The 22941-nt window shown below is 46.0% G+C and overlaps 9 protein-coding genes across 9 annotated transcripts; 3 read left to right on the top strand and 6 right to left on the bottom strand.

The window, feature by feature from the left end:
- Window positions 1-462: 462 nt before the first annotated feature.
- N7447_009365 (uncharacterized protein) lies at window positions 463-1986 on the bottom strand (the record flags this gene model as incomplete). Its single annotated transcript, XM_057233627.1, has 7 exons — window positions 463-779; window positions 849-926; window positions 984-1094; window positions 1412-1502; window positions 1557-1661; window positions 1731-1796; window positions 1870-1986. The coding sequence occupies 7 exons, from the start codon at window positions 1984-1986 to the stop codon at window positions 463-465; spliced, it is 885 nt and encodes a 294-aa protein (XP_057083169.1).
- Window positions 1987-6187: 4201 nt separating this feature from the next.
- N7447_009364 (FAD-dependent oxidoreductase) lies at window positions 6188-7815 on the top strand (the record flags this gene model as incomplete). Its single annotated transcript, XM_057233626.1, has 3 exons — window positions 6188-6492; window positions 6540-7245; window positions 7318-7815. The coding sequence occupies 3 exons, from the start codon at window positions 6188-6190 to the stop codon at window positions 7813-7815; spliced, it is 1509 nt and encodes a 502-aa protein (XP_057083168.1).
- A 635-nt stretch (window positions 7816-8450) lies between these two features.
- Window positions 8451-9575, bottom strand: N7447_009363 (PAF acetylhydrolase family protein; the record flags this gene model as incomplete). Its single annotated transcript, XM_057233625.1, has 1 exon — window positions 8451-9575. One exon carries the CDS (start codon window positions 9573-9575, stop codon window positions 8451-8453), a length of 1125 nt encoding a protein of 374 aa, XP_057083167.1.
- A 537-nt stretch (window positions 9576-10112) lies between these two features.
- Window positions 10113-11815, top strand: N7447_009362 (uncharacterized protein; the record flags this gene model as incomplete). The annotated part of the gene is made up of 5 exons (XM_057233624.1): window positions 10113-10147; window positions 10170-10284; window positions 10339-10869; window positions 10944-11233; window positions 11290-11815. 5 exons carry the CDS (start codon window positions 10113-10115, stop codon window positions 11813-11815), a joined length of 1497 nt encoding a protein of 498 aa, XP_057083166.1.
- A 466-nt stretch (window positions 11816-12281) lies between these two features.
- On the bottom strand, window positions 12282-13426 carry N7447_009361 (SDR family NAD(P)-dependent oxidoreductase; the record flags this gene model as incomplete). Its single annotated transcript, XM_057233623.1, has 4 exons — window positions 12282-12660; window positions 12745-12896; window positions 13016-13203; window positions 13261-13426. 4 exons carry the CDS (start codon window positions 13424-13426, stop codon window positions 12282-12284), a joined length of 885 nt encoding a protein of 294 aa, XP_057083165.1.
- A 2847-nt stretch (window positions 13427-16273) lies between these two features.
- Window positions 16274-17632, bottom strand: N7447_009360 (HEAT repeat domain-containing protein; the record flags this gene model as incomplete). Its single annotated transcript, XM_057233622.1, has 1 exon — window positions 16274-17632. One exon carries the CDS (start codon window positions 17630-17632, stop codon window positions 16274-16276), a length of 1359 nt encoding a protein of 452 aa, XP_057083164.1.
- Window positions 17633-18195: 563 nt separating this feature from the next.
- On the bottom strand, window positions 18196-19148 carry N7447_009359 (uncharacterized protein; the record flags this gene model as incomplete). Its single annotated transcript, XM_057233621.1, has 2 exons — window positions 18196-18746; window positions 18767-19148. The coding sequence occupies 2 exons, from the start codon at window positions 19146-19148 to the stop codon at window positions 18196-18198; spliced, it is 933 nt and encodes a 310-aa protein (XP_057083163.1).
- Window positions 19149-19829: 681 nt separating this feature from the next.
- Window positions 19830-21263, bottom strand: N7447_009358 (thiolase-like protein; the record flags this gene model as incomplete). The annotated part of the gene is made up of 2 exons (XM_057233620.1): window positions 19830-20718; window positions 20776-21263. 2 exons carry the CDS (start codon window positions 21261-21263, stop codon window positions 19830-19832), a joined length of 1377 nt encoding a protein of 458 aa, XP_057083162.1.
- Window positions 21264-21809: 546 nt separating this feature from the next.
- N7447_009357 (uncharacterized protein) lies at window positions 21810-22738 on the top strand (the record flags this gene model as incomplete). Its single annotated transcript, XM_057233619.1, has 4 exons — window positions 21810-21841; window positions 21896-21966; window positions 22023-22090; window positions 22133-22738. The coding sequence occupies 4 exons, from the start codon at window positions 21810-21812 to the stop codon at window positions 22736-22738; spliced, it is 777 nt and encodes a 258-aa protein (XP_057083161.1).
- Window positions 22739-22941: the final 203 nt, after the last annotated feature.

Genomic DNA, 22941 nt, shown 5'->3' with positions numbered 1-22941 from the left:
CTCATCACGAGAAAAGATTGACAAGAATGCATAAATTCACGGTCGCATCTTCTTCCGTTGCGTGAAAACAGGCATCTAGTTATTTATCTTCTATATGCAGGTACATCCCTTGCAGTTTACATGTGTTTTCAATATTAGAAACTTAATGATTAAGGTTACGTTCGTCCCGACCCGCCTTCCCTTCCAAGATTCCTAATCTCCTCGGCCCAGACCGAACCTACCCCAGACCTCCCTGATCCCAACAGTCCATCATAACTGGAAGTGATTTCCTGCGCTGAGTCGGAGATGTTTGTTTAGCGTTACATATCTTAGCTTAGCTACCGTGGTGGGAGATTCCGATGCTTCAAGCAGGTGTAGCTGAACCGGGAGACAGAGGTCGCAAGAATAATGCAAAATGTACTTGTGGTCAAACTATAGAATAGCACTCAGTTACAAGAATAAAGCTCAATTACAGAATAACAATCAATCTCTCGGCTCTGGCTTCACATAGTCTGCCTTCGCATGGATAATGCGCTCTTGGCTGCCGTTGACACTATCCTCCAGTATCGACCCTTCCATTCCAAAACTCATTCTGTTTTTCCAAGGACTTCTGGACCCACTCGCATTGACATTTCCAAGCTCGTGTGATTCGTCGCTGGCTGACGCCTTCTCTTGGGAGCGGTTTGCACTCGAGCCGAATCGCCGGAAAAGAGGCAATGGTCGTAGTGAAGAGAGGGAGCCTGCGATAAGGCCCAGATTGAACTCGATGGCCATCCAGTACAGGGATGAAGCCGAGTCGTCTATGGTTAATAGTCAGTATAACCCTGGCGGTGAATAAATAGCAGCAATTTAAAGTAGTCTGTGCTTACAGGTAAGGTCTGTAGTCCCGTTACGTAAATAATCCAACGTGCTGAAGCGTACAACGGGCGAAATGCAGGCGATTATACCTGTGGTCGAAATGAGTACTTCTGAAACTTGACCGTCAAATGGTGGAGTGTACATACCCGATCCAAAGATTGCCACCAAAGCAACGACCTTTCTCGTAGGCATCTGTAATCTGCATAGAATGACCATTGGGGCGAGCAAGATAATGACATCGCTCACGAAAATGAGAACTGCCTGGTATAGTGTGATCTGGAACAGTTTATATTGCGAGTAACATGTCGGATTTTTGATAGTCAAGTCAAACACAGCCCTGTCATACTCCTGGTTAGTATATGCTGGTAAGCCCTGCTAGGGATCGGGGTTTGTGTGTACCTTGGAGGGTCACATTGAAGGGCTAGAACAAAAGAACCGGAGACCGAGAATAGGACTTGAAAGACAATCATGCACATAGTGAGCCGATTCATCCAGGCTAAAGGTGGGGCGATTTGTAGTTAGCACCCGATCACTATAGATCGTCGGAAATTTGTGAAGTAAACGGGAAACTTACGTTTGACGAAGATCCGTCGTAGAAATATCAGCAAGCTAAGCTTTACTGACAATGAGGTGTAGAGGTACATGCACATTGCGACGTAGTAGAGCTATGTCCGACGTAAGTAATATATTCGACAACGGAGTTACTCTTTGAATGATACCTTGAGCCACATTGCTCGATCTTCAGCAGAGACACTAGTAAAATGTTTTCCTTCTCCATAATATACAATCGCAATTCCTATCCCGTTGAAGGTTTGCGTGAAAACCTATCAATCGCCGTTGTTAATATTCACGACTTGCCTATAGATGCAATTAAAGGTCGGACTGGGACTTACCAATGCGACGCAGACAGCAACATCATCCACCCCAAACACATTAACAATAAATGCTCTTGTGTAAAGCTATAGGCAAAATAAGTTATCTGCCGACTCCACCGGATTTCTCATATGGGGAGAGTCCTCCAGAGGGCCTTACTCTTAAACTGCAGATAATCATGGACAGGATTCCCGTGCTGATAATCAGACCATAGATGAGCGATTGCTGATATCGTTCATCTGATGTCAGATGTGCCTCGGCGATTGAGGTAGACATAGTTGCTTTTAGAAAAGTTGGATGCCTCTTTACTTAGTGGCTGCAACAAACATCTCAAGTTAAGATCAGAAGATACGAATATGAGGGACAGGAACTGGGGGAGGGGTGTTTTATGACTTTATGACCTGGAAAAAAAAAGGAAAATCCGCATTGTGACTGGTACTATCCTGCAAATTTTCAAGGTACTTTTGTGTATTACCTCGCAGACCGCATATGCATATCGATGAATTCCATTGTCGACTCGTTCAATTATTAATCTATTCTAAACGGTCAGCAAGCGCTCATCGTTAATTTCTTCACATCGCGAATAATATCCGATGGTTGGGGCTAGCTGTACGATCTAGGATGGGTACGGCCGTTGGGCGGGCGGGGTGGTGGGACCCATTCGACCAACAGATAAACGGTCGACCAAAACGTCTCGTGTCCACTGGATGCGTCCAAAAAGGTGGGAATAAACTATCTCAGGAGTGCATACTAGTGCATACTATGTCGGTTCCCATATGTGGAATCGCGAGTCTGATGGTGCCAAGAAGGCACGAGTGACAAATCGGTGGAGTACAACATACATATTGAGGCATCTACTCCACAGTGACAACTAACTAATATGAGAGGTCAATGCAACCGACCATACAACATATGTATATGTACTCTATTGGGCCAGCAGTTTCTGATACAACGGCTCTAAGAATTGTATCACCCCATAGCGCCACATTCGATATGGCGTTGCGCACGTCTTCTGCGCGCTGTTGAGAACATAATTGATTGACAGATGATGAGAAAGGAGAAAGTCATGATTCACGCAAAGTAGCTCTCGGCATTCCGAAACAAGTACTCCGTACCTTCCATTAAGCTTGAGGTAGTTCGCCCCCGGCTCAGGCTTGTTGTGTTACGCTGGCTTTTACATCGGAATCTGTATTTAAGGGCAACGCTTTCTCCTTTCTTCGCAAAAGTCAAAGGTACTCCCTCGTCATAACGAGGGGTTTCCATCATCATCCATGTTCACTTTGTCTGCTTAATGTCGATAAGTCACAGCCACAAAAGTACTATGTCTTACCTTCCAATCCTGTTTACGCAGGATTTTCCTCATTTTTTTTCTCTCAGGCCTGGCCTTCATCAACCTATGCGCAAAGTTTAATCCGTTTCCACCGGATATGCTTTGATTGTGTCAAAGGGATTTCGTGCGCACAACTATATCCTCCCCTCCTAGTCGTATGCATGGTGCTTTCTCCTCGCACGAGCCACTCTTGCTCCCTTGCAGGTTAGCCAAGCTATTTGCCAAAGTACTACCTAAAATCCAGGACATGGTACTCGATATGACGTTGGACGTTTGTTATTTGTGATTAGCACAGCATTTCAAATAACGCAAGGTTTGATGGTCTCAGGGCCATACCGAAGTCATGGTTCAACCAGGCAATATTGACCATGAAGATCGATATAATGCAAATTAATGCAGTCAATATTAGTGGCGGAGTTTGCATAAATAATCTTTCTGATTCAACCAACTTGATGATGGGTGGCACCAAAGGTCGGGAATATAAGCTGAATGGAAGTCGCTACTTTGCAGTAAAAAGTTACGGTATTGGAACAGATCCTAGACCCGAATGTATTATCGACAATCGCATTGGACGGCGGGTCCAGAATAAGTTATCTACCATTCGATGCGCCGATCCAGTTGAGCTTCGGGTCATTTGTGATGTACAACACAAACCATTGAGATCTCGAATTCCCGTAGGCATGGTATATATTGTTGGATGGTTGTTTGCCAGGTATCAGGGCTTAAATGCCCCAATTTGTCATTGATGGATCAAGCCTTCTTTTTCTGTTGTCTCTCTCTCTCTCCCAGGAGTCGTAACGTATATTAAAATAGCACAGGCTTGGAAATATAGTGCCATTGTGGCATTGAATCTAACCAAGGCAGAACCTTATTTTCAAAATCGATCATTTCCCCCGCAAGACCCCTGGATTCATCCTAGCCTGCTCAAAATCAATAAGATCACAACCAATAATCCAGAATCTTCCAAATATCAGACGACTATTCACCCTCCAGCAACTCCAACGGTATCAAAATGCTTCCTCTGCGGTGTGTCCGTTGGGGATATCCGTACTTTCCAATTTCTATTCCTCCACGTATACGATCCTTGATGTGCTTAATATGGAATATTTACTAACGCCACTTAGTCTACAATTAATGGTCATTTGCAGCCATCACTTCCACGGTGTTGGATTGTTCTGACAGACGATCTCTTGGTCGAGAATGTCTGAGGGACTGGGTGGGGGGAGAGTTTTCGATCTATTCCTATCCAAATTGGTTTTGTCTCAAATATAGCAGCCCTCAAAAACACGTTAGTAAACAATTTTTCGTTAATAAAGAGGACCAGACAATATTGTTACGGCGAAGGGGAGGAAGAGAAAAAAGACTTATTGTTGTTCAATCTAGGAAAAAGTAGGGTATTTATACCCTGATGTCTGATAAACAATATGCTCAGTCTGCAAGCCAACTGTTGTGGTATCACATGCTTGGTGTCTGGCTTGTCAGGCTTCACGTAGCTATTTAGTTAACGTATTCGGTAAGCGAGCTGGCCATGTAAGCGGGCTGGCCACCCCAAAACGCATAGTAAATATGATAAATTACAACTTGATATCTCAACGCCAATACTTTTATTTGATTTCACTACTTGTCGATAGCTATTGATAAGGATTTTGAATACTGTGTATCAATCTTAGGGATATCAAAAATTACAGTGCTAAAAGCCAGAAATATATATATCGTAACCATAAAGATTTATATATTTTCCAAACCCCCTAGGGAGGCTAGATATTACCTAGAAAGCATTAGGATGCAAGGAAATCTCTATATAGACTACTATTGCTGCGATATCAAGTTGTAATTTATCGCATTTACTATGTGTTTTGGAGGTGGCCAGCCCGCTTACATGGCCAGCTCGCTTACCGAATACGTTACCTAGGTAGCATCCTGCCTGTTTGTAGAAAATTAATCCTTCTTCTCTCATCTCCTTGCTCTGCCACTAACAATCATGGGATGTTCCAATGTTCAACAAATATCAAACAGAATCGCATTATTTCGTTTTTGCTTTGATAGCATTCCATAATTGTAAAATATATTATTCTGGATTGATTGATCAATGCATGTGTAGATATATATTTTGGGTGACGATGCGCAAACACTTCTTTCCTATAGCACTTGTACAAAGGCGGGCTTAGATACTTTATATTGGATTTGTTGATACCTACTTCTGTCTTGGGAAATCTTTGGAAAAGTAACAGTAAATCTGGAATAGGCACGACAAATGCCTAATAACATCTTCCATACAAAACAAAGACTGCCAGGATATATCACGTGATTTCTACCCGTTTCTGCCCGATTCCTCGTAGTTTCTCGTTCCTCAAATAGCTCCAAGGAAGCAGAACTATGCAAGAATCGAGACCCTTCGCATTGACATAGTCCCCACCATGCAACGCCCGATCCCGTTTTTTTTCAGTCAGATGTAAGGGGCCGCTTTGGTGGGGCCGCTTACCGAGTACAGTACTGCACAATACGCGAGTGATTGCAGCCTTTACGCTGCATGTCATCACAACTCGAATTTTCGACATTAATCAGCAAACTCGGATGAAGTATAGATACCAAAAACCGAGGTTAACAAGATAGCATACAGCTGGATAGGTTTGATACAAGTAGATTGGCGGTGAATTCTCTTGTAACGGGACGTGCTTGGGAAGTCTGTGCCCGTGTAACCCAGTAATCTTGTTCCTAGCCCCTCGCGTTTCCGAGATGCGTCTGTTTCACAATACGCCAAATTTCCACCTTGAAAAAGACTTGACTGAGGTATCTTTTGTATGGCATGCGCATACCAAAGGTACAAAAGAGTACATGTGCTCCACATATCCCTAGTCTGAGAATTTTTCACCTTAGACACAGCGAAAATGTAGGTATACATATATAAAGTGCAATAGAAGTCCATTTCATGTTCAATATCCAACTCGGAGAAAAGATATGCGGTGCAATCAAAGCCACAGACCATTGGTGCGTCTACAGGACGCAGGGCCCACTTCGAAGGTTGGGAAGGCCGTTATGTCTTCCCCGCTTTCAACGGTCCCTGGAATGCGAAACATAAGCAGGGTTGTTTACTACTTTTCTGAGAAACAAGAACTTTCTTCGGGTAATCTACCACCGATTCCACTCATGGCATCCAATCAGGACACAAAGAAGTTCAAAGTTCTCATAGCTGGTGGCAGTCTCGTGGGTCTTGGCCTAGCCCTAGCCTTGGAGCGCGCCGGGATCGACTACGAGCTTTTCGAAAAGGGAGACTTTGCAACGCAGCTAGGGGCCTCTATCGGAATCCATCCACACACCATAAGAATTCTAGAGCAGCTAGGAGTATGGGAAGATATCGAGAAACAGGTTGTACCTTTGAAGGTTCGACACCACTACGACGGAAACGGCCATTGTTTCGAGCAGTCGCATGTGCTGGAAAACATCACAGAAATGTAGGTCTACATGGTGGCCGATGAAAGGGATGTGCTAATCATAATAGACTTCAACGTCCCATTATCTTCGTAGAGCGATGCAAAGCTCTAGAAGTGTTACACAACCATGTGAGAGACAAATCAAAGCTGCATGCTCGAACGGCCGTCGTTGGATATGAAGAAACCGCGCAGGGTGTTACTGTCACCGCCGAAAATGGCGAGCAGTACCACGGTCATATCCTTATCGGTGCCGACGGAATCCACAGCAAAGTGAGGAAGCTGATGGCCGACAAGATCAGCGTGACGGATCAATCGCTCGCTAAAGAAATTAATGAGGGTTTGTCTCACCTCCCTGCCCTTGATCGCCGTAGAGCCCATCTAATTGATACTATCCTGAGTACAGCGTTCACAAGCGAGTACAACTGCATCTTTGCTGTTTCTCGGAACGACCAGTTCCTACCTGATTCGATGGTTCATAACGTGTACTACGATGACTACTCATCAGTTGCAGCTACCGGTGTGCATGGTCTTGTGTTTTGGTTCCTTTTCGTCAAGGCTTCGAAACTCACGAGAACCCCCAACTGCCCAAGATTCACCGATGAGGATGCAGAGAAAACGATCCAGAAATATGGAAGCTCTCTAGTAGGCCCTGGGTATACCGTGAAAGATCTCTGGGATGCTCGTGTCAAAGGCACAATGGTACCCTTAGAAGAAGGTGTTCTCAAAAAGTGGAGTCACAACCGGGTAGTTTTGATGGGTGATTCAGTTCATAAGGTTCGGATCTCTTGCTGAATATCAACGACCTGTCAAGCCTGGTGATTTAACTAACTTTCTTCATCTCGATAGGCTACCGTCAATCCTGGACTAGGTGGTAACCTGGCTTATGAAGGCGTCGCTCGATTGACCAACGGTCTTGTGCCATTATTAAAAGAAAGCCCTATGCCATCGCTTGAGCAGTTGACCAAGGTTTTCAATCAGTATATTGCTGGTCAGAAACCTCGAGCAGAGACGGTTGTTGATATTTCCGGTCAGATTACGCGTTATGAAGCCCAAAATAGCTGGGTCCTCAAATTTGCTGCGCGTCACATCGTTCCCTGGGTCAGTGACAAACTCAAGGCCAAATTGTATGCCAGTTTCTCACGAGGCGGCCCTTGCTTGGATTATCTCCCACTGCCTGCGATGGATGCAGGTCTGAGGAAGCCTGCGAAGCCTGAGCAGATGCCCAACGCGGGTATCTCCCCAAAGCTGATCACATTCATGGGTATGGGCGGGACTGCGGCTATTTTATGGCACATGAATAGCCAGAACGCCTTGCTTCCCACATTCTCTACATTCATGAGGTAGTGGAGGTAGTACTCAGTTATGGCCATGCTTATTTTAGAGATGGAATTGGTTGGTGGGACCGCAGGCGGTAACATCACGCCGGCCATTTTGTACTGTCGCCATTGTCCCATTGGTTTGAGATACCTGGTTAGATGGTTGTTGTGATCAGGTTCTTCTTTCAGCTTCAGCTTTTAACCTCTTCAACCATTGATCCGGGTTTGTATTCAATCACGAATGTTTATGTCTTTCTTCATGACAACAAATACTATCAAGAACTTGAAGAAAAAGGGACCACATAAGATTGTTGCCCCCAGGGGAATATCTAATAGTATTTTGACTTCGGCATCGATCATGTACCAAGAGTAGACGGTCGCGCATGCCGCCTTGTGATGTCCTTTTAGTAGTCTTATTTTGTGGTCTCAGGTATTCTGTTTACAACGTAGATGTCTGAGAGATACTTTCTTCGACTTCTCAGTTTCATAGGTAGCAGGCAGATGACAGAAAAAGTTGGAAAAAGCATATTTTGTGCAAGAGACCTTTCTCTTGTATAACCTTTGGTCGATTGATTTACATGTAGTTTCTGATAATTTGCTTCTTTCCTCTCTTCCATCAGTAGATAAATTCAGTATATCCAATTTGGTTTCCCAGGTATTCTCTCATTTACCACGCGCAAAGACCGATACCTCCGAATAGTTTGAAATAGTCTCTTGAAGGGGACACTGCGATGTTTGCCCAAGACCAAAACCCAAAAAGGCAGCGACGGTTCGGTGGACAATTTCAAATCCCTTGGCTCCATCTAAAGTTCCAACCATCATTTGAATGGCCGGTATCTTTTCAACAGGCAGACGCAGGAGCTTCAGTAGGAACGGCAAGTCGGAGAATGCGTAATGTTGAATCTTGGCGACTTCCAGCTCCAATTTCCATCCCCGCAGATTGGACCAAAACTCCTTCCACGTTGGGTCTGTCGTCTGAGTCTTGTTTTCATGTCCGAATAGGAGGAACGGGCCCTGAAGCCCCTTTTGAACCACTGATCCAAACATTGACCCGTCTAGGTTCGCACCCGCAACAATCCGTCGGTCCAAGTGCATGGCCGCAGCGGTGGCCGCACCCCCGACCGAGTGACCGTACATCGCAACGTGCCGAGTTCTCAAACCAGCGGCCCCAGTTCCAGGGAGTAGAGCTGCGACACCAGCCTTTGTGCTCAGCTGGTCCAGCACGAACCTCACGTCCTGAGCTCTTGTTTCGACATCCAGTGGAACCTGCGCGTCACTGATATTTGCGGCAGTCACAATGCTTCCGTCGGGAAACTCGAGGAACTCGGTATCATAGGGATGGTCAAGAGACACCACGATGTACCCGGCGCTGGCTACAGCCTGCGCAATGGCATTGTAGAACAGACGTGTCGTGCCGAGAGCAGGCGAGAAGATTACCAGCGGGAGATGGAGGTGATGGCCTCTTGGTGGCTCTGGACATGCCTGGAAAGAGATGGATTGAAGCGAACCGTTGGGAAGTCCGTATGCGCCGTATAGTTCGGAGTAGTATTCGGCCGTTGCGGGGGGCAGGTAGTGGTTCTTCTTGAGATCGACTTTGCAGTGGGTGGGGGCAAAGATCGAAGTCATCACTGCACGATGGCCGTGCTTAGGATCAAACGGATCGACTCTGGCCTTTTCGACCATTTTTGCCGTGTGATAAAACACATCGTATTGTCCGGGTGGATTGGGGATCACCACTGCAGAGACAGACAAGGCCACCAAGGGCAGGAGCCGAAGAATTCGAAGCATTATCAATCACCAAAAGACACAGTCCAGGGGAAAAGTAGGGTAAGAATAAAGTCCTAAAATCTTGCTGATGTAGATAATAAGATTCTAACGGCAATAGTCAGAGGGCGGCCCTGACCTTTATACATCAGTCAAGGACCTGTCGCAACTCACGAATACAAATTGCTCTGCTAACGTAAATGAAGTTCCCAAAGTGGAAGGGATAGAGCGTTAGTTGAACAGATTCAAGTCAGTCACCAAGAACTGTCCAGAATTGTTGAAGAAATGTGGAACCGTGCATCGCGATATTACTTTCTAATTGGAGTTAACGCCATTTCTCACATTGCAGCCTGCTCTCGGAGTGGGGCTCGCTGGAATCTATCCATTTTGATGTTAGCGGTCATCGGGGGACACAACTAAAGTTCAAGTAATGTCGATCCTTGTCTCGCGATATTGGTTCCCAATTGGGTTAGCGTCATCGGTGTCGCGATATTGCTTCCTAATCAGGCTAGTGCCATCAGCCATGCCGCAGCCTGCTGTCAGAGCAGGTCTCGCTCGAATATGTCCAGTTTCGTCGTAGTGGCCATCGGGACTACGTACGCTTTATGTTTTTGTTAGAGAAATCCACAAGGCCATGTCCACATCAGCAACCCTTCAGGGGGGAATGGTCGGCCCGCTGGACAAGCGAAGGCGGGTGACGCGCTGCCTCAGCTGTGCGAAACGGCGCATCAAGGTCTGAGATGTGAAACTCAAACTGCATGGGATCAGTGCAGCTAATTCTGAGTAGTGCGAAGGGGGGGTTCCATGTGCTAGTTGCATTCGAAAAAACACGACGTGCGTTGCCCAGAAGCAATCGGGCCACGGTATGGCTGTGTTTGTCAACCAAACCCAGCAAGATGATTTTGGTGGCACCCACCGAAATTCTGGTCAAAAGGACATGACTATTAAAAATCAACATACTTCAGGGATCCACCCACTCGATTTTATCGGGAAGGATAACGGTACCCGTCTTCTTGATTATTTTGTTTCTTTTATTCGGCAGAACAAGTTCACAATGGGCTTCTCATCAATAGTTCCGGAGTTGCTTCCTCTAATTTCGACATCTCCCCTCCTGTATCATGCAGTGGTCGCGGTCGGTGCTTTGGACGCGAACCGGCATACTGGTGGACGAGCATTACAGGGAGAGAAACCCCCCTATGTGGATGCCATGACCTCTTACCATAAGTCCATTGGTATTTTGCGGGGGTGTGTCGGAAAAATTAATGTTATGCAAAGAGAGGACATTCTCTGGGCCACTTTCTTTCTAGGGCTGTTTGAGGTATGCTTTTTATCAGACAGGGTACCTGTATCGGATACATTAACTTCGTGCTTGACTGACATCAATATACCCAGTTGCTTTCAGACGATTCAGGCGAAGGCTGGGTCAAGCACATGCTCTATGGAACATCAAAAATGCTCCAGCTGGCAGGTCCAAGCGATTGCATGTCTTCAGCCCGAAGGATATTCTACGACCTGTTTCGTATTCTCGAAGCCAGCCGAGCATTACTCTTTGATGAAGAAACAATCCTTTCTCAGGAATGCTGGCTTCAACTCCAAAGAACCCTGTCGAGCGATGCTACTAGATGGGAACCCCTGGACGAAATTATAACGCTCATGATTCAGGCATCTGACTTCAGCCAACGGTAAGTCGGAAATGACAAATGAGCGAGCTCTTCTGTTTTAACAATCGCAACGGCAGATCCGGTGCTATAATTGATACCATTCCTGAAGCAGAACGCTTCACGGATCCATCAGTTGCTCTTATTGCAACTGAAGGACTCGATGTCCAAGAAACCATCTATAACTGGCACACGAAGACGTTGCTGCAGCTGGTCCAAGATGGTCCCAATGAATATTCAAACTTAGCTTTGCTATATTATCATGCTCTACTAATTTTCCTCTCTGGCCACTATGACTATTTCACCTACTGGGACAATATCCCAGCCCCGGTGTTATCCCCTGCTGAAATTTCCGAACACCTGAGTTCGATCCTGTATCTCTCGGGCGATGTCTTGCGCCACTCCAAGATTCCAGGAGTGATGCTGTTCTTCCCAGTAACAGTTGCTGGAGCTCGAGCCCGGACAGTTGATCAACGATCTGTAATCCTCAATCTGCTCGACATGGTGTTCAGTCGAGGTTTCGTGGTCGCAAACAAGATACGGGATGGTTTACTGAAACGGTGGACCTCGAGAGATCGGGAAGAGACAATGCATCTGGCCACATGAAATAATTCGCCTCAATATGATACCACACGAGCAATACGATCCATGAAGGTCTTATACCTCCATAGTTAGGCACAAATTGCATGTTCATTTGCAGGAAAACTTCAGTCTACTAATCAACCACAATGTTGAGGTGAAACATACCGCATTATACACACAGCACTATCTATGTTGTACAGCATACCGATCCCTTGCAAACCGGGCAGCATATTCAGGCTACATGTCGAATATGTATTAACCAGTGCAAACGCTATAGCTTCTGTTGCCCGTTATGATCCATTCCCCTGAGTTGGTTGAACGAGCATTTTTACTAACTCTATAGCATATGTCATTATTAGTATATGAAATATTATGATTGTTTATTTACGCGACCCGTTGTTATTGTGTTGGTAGGCGGAATTTTGCAGATTTTCTGAAGAGATTTATATTTCACTTATCATCATCCACTTGGTGCAATCGAAATCAGTGATTACATATTCCTTCCTCCAGTCACCCGAATCGACTCTCCGTTTACATATGAAAATAGTGGACTAGCAACACCCAGAATTGATCGCGCCGCCTCTTCAGCGCTCGCCGGTCGGCCCAGCGGGATATCTGGATACTGCTGCTTAACCCCAGTGCCACCCTTACGACTTTCTAGCTGCCGGGCTGGGATACCCAGCGCGACCTTGCTGCCGTCTGGGGCGGTGATGAAGGCGCCATTTTCCTTGGCCTCTGTCAAACGGGTTTGTACCGATCCGAAAGCGATGGTGTTGGCACGGACGCCAAATTGGGGACCCCATTCCTTGGCAATAGTCCTAGTTAGGCCAATCATGCCAGCTTTGGCGACTGAATAGTTGACCTGACCGCTGTATAATGAATTAGAATTATCTTGCCAAGCCGCTGAAGGCACAAAGTGGCAAAGGAGCAGATGCAGTAGACTAAACACGTACGCATTTCCATGAAGCCCGCTGGTTGAACTAATATTGATAATCACGCGACTCTCCCCATCTTTCACGCGGAAGTATGGCGCAGCTGTCCGAACAAGTTTGAACGGTGCTGTACAGTGGATGGCTAGCATAGCATCCCATTGTGGATCAGTGATCTGTCTTGTTAGCCTTTTCAATCCAGAGACATTATATCCCGGTACACCGATACATGGTACCACGGGTTGGCCCGGGATACATAATAGTTATGAGGGACGAGGAAATAGCGAGTATCTACCTTATGTATGACCCCATCCCAAGTAAACCCTGCATTGTTGACAATGATGTGGATCTTTCCGTTGCCAAAGTCGGCGGCCTTTTGGACCAGATGCCTAATATAGTCGTCATTAAGGATATCGCCAGGTACTGCGAGAGCGCGAGCAGGCACAATGTTGTTGATGGATTCCGCGACGGAAATTGCTCTCTCTGGAGTTGTCAGCATCGCTTTTGTTTCCATTTATTTTCAACCACATGGCAACGTACTCTCGTCAATATCAGCAATTACTACCTTGGCACCTTCCCTCGCAAACAACCTTGCCGTCTCTGCGCCAATTCCTTGTCCTCCACCTGTGATGATGGCAACAGTATTGGCCAGAAGACCAGCTGGGTACGTAAGGTGTGATGTGACTTGAGCGAGACGCTGAGCCATTCTTGAAATGCCCTTTTTGTCTCTCTTGTTTTATTTAGGATAGTGATAATTTATGTGGAGGAAATTTCGAGTTTTGTAGGCTTTGTTGGACGAATTTAAATTCTTGGATGGGGTGTACTTTATAGTATTCTAGTTGACCGGTTGCAAGGTAACGAGCACTGTGATCTACAAATAAAATAATTTTACAAAAAGCTTTCATCGGTATTAGCGCCAAAAAGCCGCCGTAAGGCGTAAAGCGATTGTCGGGGTACCCCAAGGATGTTCGGTGACTTTGGGGAAGAGTTGGGGAGCCGAGGGAAAGTCGGGGAACGCGGTTTGCTTCCGTTCATTTAGGGGATAGTAGAGCCTAGCCCTTCTTCCACGAATTGCACACTATACAAGCGGAATAATTCCGAGAGATCATGGCTGATTTTATCAATAATTAAGTAATAAATCAACAATAAACAGAATAAACGAGACAAACTAAATGTCTCGGAGTCAGAATACCTTTTCCAGTCGTATTCTAGGTACGCTAGGTACATTCTTTTGGCTACAGGCTTTCAAAATTTGACCCTAGCAAAGGGATGCGGGCCCAGGGCCTTGCGCATCTAAACAGATACACTCTGGTCTGTTTTCACAAGATAAGCACAAGCCTTCTAAGCACACCAATGGGGGTGCAGATCATGGTTCGCACACCATGACTTACCGTGAGCACACAGAGGGCGATAGCTGTACAGCATTGGGTTTTCTGCTCACCGTGACTTACCTCGACTCGCCGTAACTCACCGTGAGCATACAGAGGGACACAGCTGTACAGCGTTGGGCTCACTTCATGCTCTAGTTGCCTTCAGCAACAGACAGACCCCTCTTCGTGGTGTTGAAAATCAATAATCAAACGCGTAGTCGTTCTATGAAGCTAAGATCTGTCCAAGTCTATGCGTTATACTTAGTTCGAGTAAAAGAACATTGGTAGTCTTCCTCGCAATCTTCCTTTCCAATTTTAGTAGCCCATCAATATATGAGTTGCGACGTAATGTTTCGTCTTCCACATGGATTTGTGTAGTTCCTAGTCCTATCAACCTTATGGTCGCCTTCTTAAGGAACATCATTTCAAATCTAACAATTTCGTAAGCTAGACGTGTACCCAATAGCGCGTAAGACCCGATATAGCCTAGACGACTTGACTAAGTGTGGCACTAGGATCGATGTTTCCGCGGCCTATTGCAAAATAGACCAAATATTTCACTCCCTACCGAGAGAGTGGTATTGTATAAGGACAAAGGTGGACCTACCAGTAGACTTCGGCAGAACCCAATGGGTTAAACTCAATAGCCCAATAACAACCCATTTGAACCCATTTTTGCATAAAATATAGGTCTTGGCGTTCATAACGATGCTAAGTCATTTAAATAAATGACTGTTTTTTATAACTGTTCTGGTTTATTCATCGAATATTGTTAAATTATCATAATATTGAGTTAGAAAGTTTATGTAATTACTCTGAATTTAAAGCTAATAACTAGGCTTTATATTATATTGATTACCGATAAAAATTGACATTAATCATGGTATAGTGGTGTTTTATTAATTTAAGTATTTATTGACTGTAGACTGTTAAAAACATATATTTATGGTAGATAGGAGTACGTATATATTATAGGATAACTATAAATAGAATTAGAAATATCTTATTCTTATTTTATTTTATATATAATTAATTAATATTATTAAAGCTTGTAAAGGTCTACAGTTATCAGGTGTAAGGCCTGTCAACTGGGTAAGATACAATGACTTGGAGAGGAACGGAATATATTGTCTGTGTGTGCTAAGACTAATTCTTGCCAAAAGGAAGAGGGGATTCAGGGGAATCCCCTACTATGTGTACTGCCACGCTCACGTGGGAGCCATGTGACGATTCCTTGGCGATTCATTCCTGATACTTGACCGACGCGGTCAGGTGACTCCGTCTCCATGTTGTAAGGATATTTATCCGTTACAAACCGCGGTCAGAAATAGTAGTGGTAGAAGAAAGCTTTTAAAGCATATACCCTTAATCGAAATATATATTTCTACTTGTTCCTCATAATACTAAGTTAAACCCTTCTCTCCGTCTATATGCCACCACACTTCTATATTCCTAGTTATTCCTATTAAATATGACTTTCTAATAAGGATCTAAATACTAACCTCATCATTCATATAAAGAAACCATATTATTTAACATTATAAACAACGACACTAATACACACATGAATAACTGTATTTTATCGTGGTTAATCAGCAGTTTTGTGTATATTAGCATGGACTAATTAGGATATTTATGCTAAAATGGGTTCTTGGCGGGTAACCCGCGGGTACCCGCCAAGAACCCACGGGTTTCGGGCATGGGTTTTGGGTCGTGGGTATGAACCCGACCCGTGGGTACGGGTCTTGAAGTTGGACCCGAACCCGACCCAAAGCGAGGTCTAGGGAGGAAGCGTAAGAGCAGAGCAGATGAGGATTCTAAGTAATATTAGAGAAATACATCCTGATTCAATTATTTAATTCATTCTCAATTTATTCTCGAAGAGCGCTGTAAGCAAAATACTCAATATTATAAGCAAAAAATGCATAAATTATACACTTACACGCTAGAAGTCTGTTTGTCCAGTTTACACTATATTAGGGCCCCAATGGGTTATAGCTCATAACCCAAAACCCATCGTTGGGTCGAAGCAATGGACCCAAAACCCATTTTGGGTTGGGTTGGGTTGGGTTGGGTCCGGGTTAGAGTGGGTTGTGCCGAAGTCTAAACTATAGTAGAGTCTGCCCCCAACCGTACTCCAAGATAGCCCCGAGGTATCTTATATGTCTTCAGGCAATTTTGTATTATTTAGACTCTTCATCAGGCTCCCCATCAGACCCTTCGCCCATACCGCCAACTGGTAGCCCAATGTATTTCCTACACTCATCGCGACTCCCACCCGGAATATTCCACTCTTCAAGAATATCCCCCAAAACCGCGCCCCGCCAGTATTTCATTGCCAGCTCGGCTAAAGCGGTGACCGCTCGCCGCTGAATCTCATTCAAAGACTCAACCGGCCGTCCATCCTCATCCTCAGGCCTAGGACCAAAGGCCAGCTCCAACACAACTTCCGCAAGTTCGAAAGCTTCCACCCTTCCTGAACGCGGGAATGCGTCCAACAAGGTGGACATGACTCCAGGATAATCCCCCAGGTTCAATGTAATCAACACCTTGCCGCTGTACTGGAACAGGTCTCCCTCATGGAAGGGAAACCCGAGATCATTGGACTTCTGAGCATCACTTTTAGGGATGAACGAGCGATCGGCTAAAACGTAGGCCAGGACGGAGACATCCTCTGGCCTGTGATGCAGTAGTCGAATAAGAGATACCGCAGCAGCGAACCGAAGCAGTGAAGGACGCGTGCTAGCTCCATACTCGCGAAGACGGCTGATGAGATCGTCCATCCCCTCAGAAACAACACCAGCATCTTTCCAACATCCATTCAGCTGGCCTAACGCAATAATGGCACTGGCAAGAACCATAATATCTTCGTCTTCCCGGTCAAGCACCCGCTGCAGAGCACCAGCGCTACTCCTATTTCTTCCACCTGCCCCCTCCCCAGGAAACCAAGCCAGCGCATAAGCTGCAAAAGCCCTAACCTCCACATCCTCCTCCTCCAAAAGCTTCTGAAAAAGTGGTACACCCGCATAAACAGCATCATACGCCGCTAACTCATATTTTGCGTCTCTGCGCTGTCGCTCTAACCCAACATGATGGACATACTCACGCATTTTCCGCTGGTTTTCGTTTCTTGCCTCGCTCACTAACTCATCCTGTTCAGCGTAATACTCCGCTTCATACCCGGGAACATATATCTTCTCTGCCTGCTGACGCCATGCGACAATGTCCACGCCCTGAGGTAGGAATGTTGACGGAATACCCAGAGCTAGATCAACCAGGTAGTTAATCACGGAGGCCCGGGCCGGTGTCGCCGGGTTCTCTAGAATTTTGAGTAGATATGGAGCAGAATATGCAGTTGCTTGGTAGCGGGTTGCTTGATGGAAAATGTTTGAGTAGAGGGCCTCGTATGCATCTGAGCGGTCTGATTTGTTTGGCGATAGCAAGGCACGCAGGTTGTCGGGCACGTCGGTTGCTTCGCCATATGCGTGGTGGAGTGAGGCCCAGTTAACGGACTCGAGGAAGTGTTGGGCTGCGGGGTCCATCTTGTTTCTTTATTTTCAGGTAGGAAGAGTATTGAGAAGGGAAGATGTCTGCGGCGGGGTTTCAGTTGGTTATAGTTAGTTATTGGCTTCTTAAGTAATATAAGATCTGGTGGGAGTGATCAACAGAATAATTTCCGTTACGTAATTTGATACGTGTTGTTAGTTAATTATCACGATTAAAGTAGTTAGATCATGAACCTAACTATGAAAAAAAAAACGTGTCGATTTAACCATAACTCCAGAAAATAAATGGAAATTACTCAAAACACATTAATCCATTTTTGACTTAGTTCGGTTGCAAGTATTGAATCATATTGAAAGGTACCATAGAAGGTTCTATATGTGGTGGAGGATTAAGCGGAACTGGAGTAGAGGTGGTGCTGTACGCGACGCGACGAAAACATGTTCTGGGTGATGTCATTCCTCGGTCTCATCTATACCCCGACCAAGTTTGGCGTTTGTATTTCTATCATAGACCAACTATCTCACGAGATTTTGCTACTGCTTTTGGAATGTTCCATTCACTTATTACAGGAAATGATGGGCGGGTTAGCATTCAACAACTATGTTATACATGCGAACGATCTCCAATCTTCCCTATTTATCCTGTCCAACAAGCCCAATGGTGTCGTAGACCTGAGACTTTGCTGCATGTGAAGCCGTGTTCGAATGACTTCATGAGGATACGTCGCCGAGCTGGCAACTATCTTGCTGAGGGAGGCTGCCGTTTGAACTCCCAAGGTATTATAGCTAGACTTTTTATCTCCTTCCCCGAGTCCCGATCCCGTGAATCTCCTCTTCAGTTGCTCGTACAGAGGAAACTGGATTGCAAGATGCGATATCCCAAGTAGGGCTGGTATCAAACTGGAGTAGAAAGCTAAAATAACCTCCTTTAAGAAGATTTGCCGAGCTGCGTCGAACGCTGCATTGTACTGCCAATCCGGTCTCGCATACGTGAGATTGGAGATGCTGGTCTGCGACATGAGTCTAGTTTTAATAACTAAAATTGGGTTGGTGGCAGCGATGGAGAAAGTGCCCTCGGTTAGCGATGACATAAACGAGATCGTCCACGGGCTATTAACGTCTGCATCATATATTAATACGGTGCCTTTGGCTAAAACCAAATGAACTTACCAAACCACACACCGAATACTTCATGGCTTCGATAGTAAGTTGCGAAGAAAATAGCCCACCTGGGTAAGTAAACGAGCACACTTGGCCCTAAGCGTTGGTACATTCCTTTCAATCCTTTCTCGAGCCATACCTCTTGGCCGACGCCGAGTAAACCGTGATTCGCGTACGGAAGTCGAGAGGAAGTTTTTTCTCGCCGTAAACCACCTTGAGCTTGCAACCTTATTTTAATAACATCCAGAGGGCATGTCACTATGCTGGAGGCGACTCCACTACTCGCGCCGGCAAACGTTCTGATAAAATCCACAGAGATATGGGCGGCCGCATACTCCATAGATGATGTGGCTTCGAAATTGTTCAACTTATCATGATGACCGCGGGGCATCCTAGCTTTGCAAAAATCTGCAGATTGGCCAAGGTAAGCCCGTACGCCTGCCGAGATGTCTCATATAAGACTTATACTAGCAAAAAGGGGATGATCAATAAATCGGGAGCCACACATTTTGAGTATACAATGAATCTACTCTTATCATCTTTGCGAGCCATGCGTGAGCTGCCGATGGAGCTATTTCATTATCTGTGGCAGAAGGACTCGTCATCAGGAAATCTTACACCAAAACCGTACGACAACAAGTCAAAAACGAAGAAAAAGAAACAACAAGTAAGTAAATTCAGACGTCGACGGAAGAGTACATGTGCTTTCTGGCTTATGCATTGGCACCGCTGACTTGTAGGGAATTGATAGACCGGAAAGCAAAGCCTAACTCTTCATGCAATAAACCACGTGTAAATTAGAATAGATCGGTTAGCATATAGCTGAGATTATACAAGGTACAGAGTTGACCAGGGCATTCGCCCGTTTCATCCTTTAAACCATGGTGAGATTTTGGGGCCTTCGAAGTAAGGGATAGCTACCAAACTAGGCTCCGAACATTTAAAGACTTTACCTTAATTTTCTTTTGGAAATGATTACTGTTTTAGCCATGGGTTATACATTTCAAGATCGGACTTTTGATCTTATAGCCATATATATTTACTCGGCGCAAGGCCAACGTGCTTAAACACGTCAAATCCGAGCGGTGAGCGGTGCAGCGGTGTTTGCTAAAACATGGTCATCACGGTTCACCCTGCTGCGGACCCGATCGCTCTGTTCAGGAGTGATGTATCTCGCTTCCACTGCTGGGTTGTAACCCGTTAGGGGAGACATTCTCTTGACCTCTTCATCGGAAATCCGTTCAGCCTTTCCTCCATCCATTCGTTTATATACGGTCACAATAACAGCCCCACCAAGTCCCAGATTGTGTTGCAGGGCAACATCAGCTCCGTCAACCAGACGATTGTTCGCCCAGCCGCGCAACTGCCATACCAGCTCCGTACACTGCGCCAGCCCAGTTGCCCCCAGGGGGTGGCCCTTTGAGATCAACCCTCCTGATGGATTGATCACAGGCCCTTTACCACCGTAGGTGATGTCTCCACGACGGACCATTTCATGCGCCTTTCCGGTGCCACTGAAACCTAATGCGTCTAGAAGGATCATCTCGTTGGCGGAAAAGCAGTCGTGAAGCTCGCACACCTTGACATCTTGGGGCGTCAGACGTGCTTCTTCCAGGGCGGCTTTGACTGCCCTTTGCGTCATCTGAAAGCCCACAAGGTCCATGGCACTGCCGGAGTATGTGGAGACTGGGTCGGTCTGCATTGCCTGGCCGGCCATTAAAATTGCTTGCGACTTCAAATGAGGTCGAGCTTCGAGAAACTTCTCTGAAACAAGCACCGCTGCCGCAGCGCCATCACTTGTGGGACTGCACTGCAGTTTTGTCAATGGACCATGGATATGTTTGGAGTTCATGATCCCCTCCAATGAATATTCCGTGCGGAACTGAGCATATGGATTGCGAGTAGAGTGTTCATGCGAGACGCGTGCGATTTCAGCAAAGTCTTCATTTTGGGCACCGTATCTACGCTAGATATTAGCCAACCATGCCACATGATCAAAATGGAATATATCTTCAAACCTTCTCATATACTCGGTTCCAGCGTTGCCGAAAAATTGGGCATTCCGTGGACTGGAATGCTTTCCAAATTCCTTCTCCATGATCGATTGTAAGGGTGCAACAGGGTGGGGGCGGTCATCCCAGACACTCTTGATCGAACCGGGCCGCATCTGTTCGAAACCAACGACCAAAACGCAGTCGGCAGCCCCGCGTTGAATCAGTGTTCGGGCGAGAAAAAGCCCCGTGGAACCAGTGGCGCACGCATTGTTCGTATTGAAAATGGGAATGGATGTCAACCCGAACTGGTAAAAGATGCGCTGGCCGTAGCAGGAGTCCCCATGGCAGTAACAGGCGATCCCAGTCTCGACATCATCGTAAGTGATCTGCGCGTCGAGCATAGCCTTAACACCTGCTTCGAAACCCAGCTCAGGGTAGTTTCTTGTCCCACGCGGGGAAAGGAACTGGGTCATGCCCACCCCCAGGACGAAAGTTTGATTGCTGGAACTCATATTTGGTGAGACTGATTCAATGCAACTTGGGCCGTTGATCCAAATATAGATGTGCAACGAATCGTATTTATAGTTGATATTGCAGGGAAAGTATTTTTGTCTTAGGTACTTTCTCCAAGTATGTAATAGAGGCCCGAGGCTATTGAAAATGAATTGGGTTTATGGATGCGCTTCACGTTTCAACACATAGAAACGAGACCTTTCGGCTCAAAATATTTGGGGTAATTTCCCGTCGGCAGCGGGGTTGCGGGAAAGGTCCAGCCCCGTTACTCCCTTTTGTTCCTTTTGTTCCCTTTGAGACTTGGCTTTGGGGTAAAATCCCCGCAGGGGCGAAATACCTGCGGTATTCCAAACCGAGGCGACCCACTCTTGGGGAAAAGCTGACATTGCTTCTATGATAGCTTACGTTTGGCTCTTCTTCACCCAGACCGGAAGTCAACGAGTATATATTGGAAGGCCACGTACTGTCTTGTCATACTGCCAGGTTTGAGCTTTTAAATCCACCCCTTTTCTTGAATTTGCTTATTGGGCTTAATTGACCGGCCCATGATGTCTCCCACTAGTGCTGCGTGCTGCTCGTAGGTCAATGGTTTCTTGCTCGATTGGAGTGCAATTCGTACTGACCGCATCAGCATTCCTCCCGTTATCCCAACGGCATACCACGCCAAAGGGGAATTCAGGTCTATAGATGGCTTAAAGACATGTGAGCACCTAGATACTGCCCGTTGACGGCGGACACGCATTTGCTGACCTTTAAAGATGTCACTGGTCCCCAGTCTGCTACCAAGGCAATCTTGGTTATCTACGGTATGCAAGCACTTCTGGTGGTATATCACCATGTGGCTCTGTTTCATCCTAATTCTTGGCAGATATCTTCGGGTTCTTTGAGCAGACAATCCAAGGCAGTGATATCTTATCGGTTGGAGACAAGCAGAAATACCGTGTGTTCATGCCCGACTTTTTTCGAGGACGAACCAGCCGATATCGCCTGGTTCCCACCAACATGCATTGCGCACGAGCAGAATCTTGACAATTTCTTCCGAACGAAGGCCGTTCCAGACAAAGTTTTGTCGAGGTTACCAGGAATTGTGGCTGCGGCCAATAAACTGGCCACGAGCGGACAATTCGACTCTTGGTCTATCCTGGGATACTGTTGGGGAGGAAAGATGGCTTGTCTGGCCTCCGGCCAAGGAAGTCTATTTAAGGCTGCCATCCAGTGCCATCCAGCCATGCTTGCCGTAGAAGATGCAAGCTCAGTTACTGTCCCGATGGCTGTTCTCGCTTCGAAGGACGAGAGCGTGAAGGACGTGGAGTCTTTTTGCAACAATCTGCGGGTGCCCAATTATGTAGAGACTTTCCCCACACAGATCCACGGTTGGATGGCTGCCAGGTCAGATTTGCAGGATATTGAAGTTCGCAGGAAGTACGAGCAGGGGTATAGAACCGTGTTAAAGTTCTGTCGCAAGTATGCATAATTAGTGGTCGCACAAAATATAAACAATGGACCAGATCTGGATCTTTCGTGTGTAGACGAGGGGTACCAAGTATGCTTATTTTCGTACTATACTGAGTGTCTATAAGAACTATGTCCACGAGCGGTGACGCGCTAGTTGCCCCGCAACTGGCAAATGAAATCCAATGAATAGCCGAGGCGGATCAGTGTTATCATGCGGGGGGA

The sequence above is a fragment of the Penicillium robsamsonii genome (genome assembly GCF_028829455.1).
Source record: "Penicillium robsamsonii strain IBT 29466 chromosome Unknown utg000005l_segment0_segment0, whole genome shotgun sequence".
Taxonomy (NCBI): domain Eukaryota; kingdom Fungi; phylum Ascomycota; class Eurotiomycetes; order Eurotiales; family Aspergillaceae; genus Penicillium; species Penicillium robsamsonii.
This window is presented reverse-complemented; position numbering and strand designations above follow the sequence as displayed.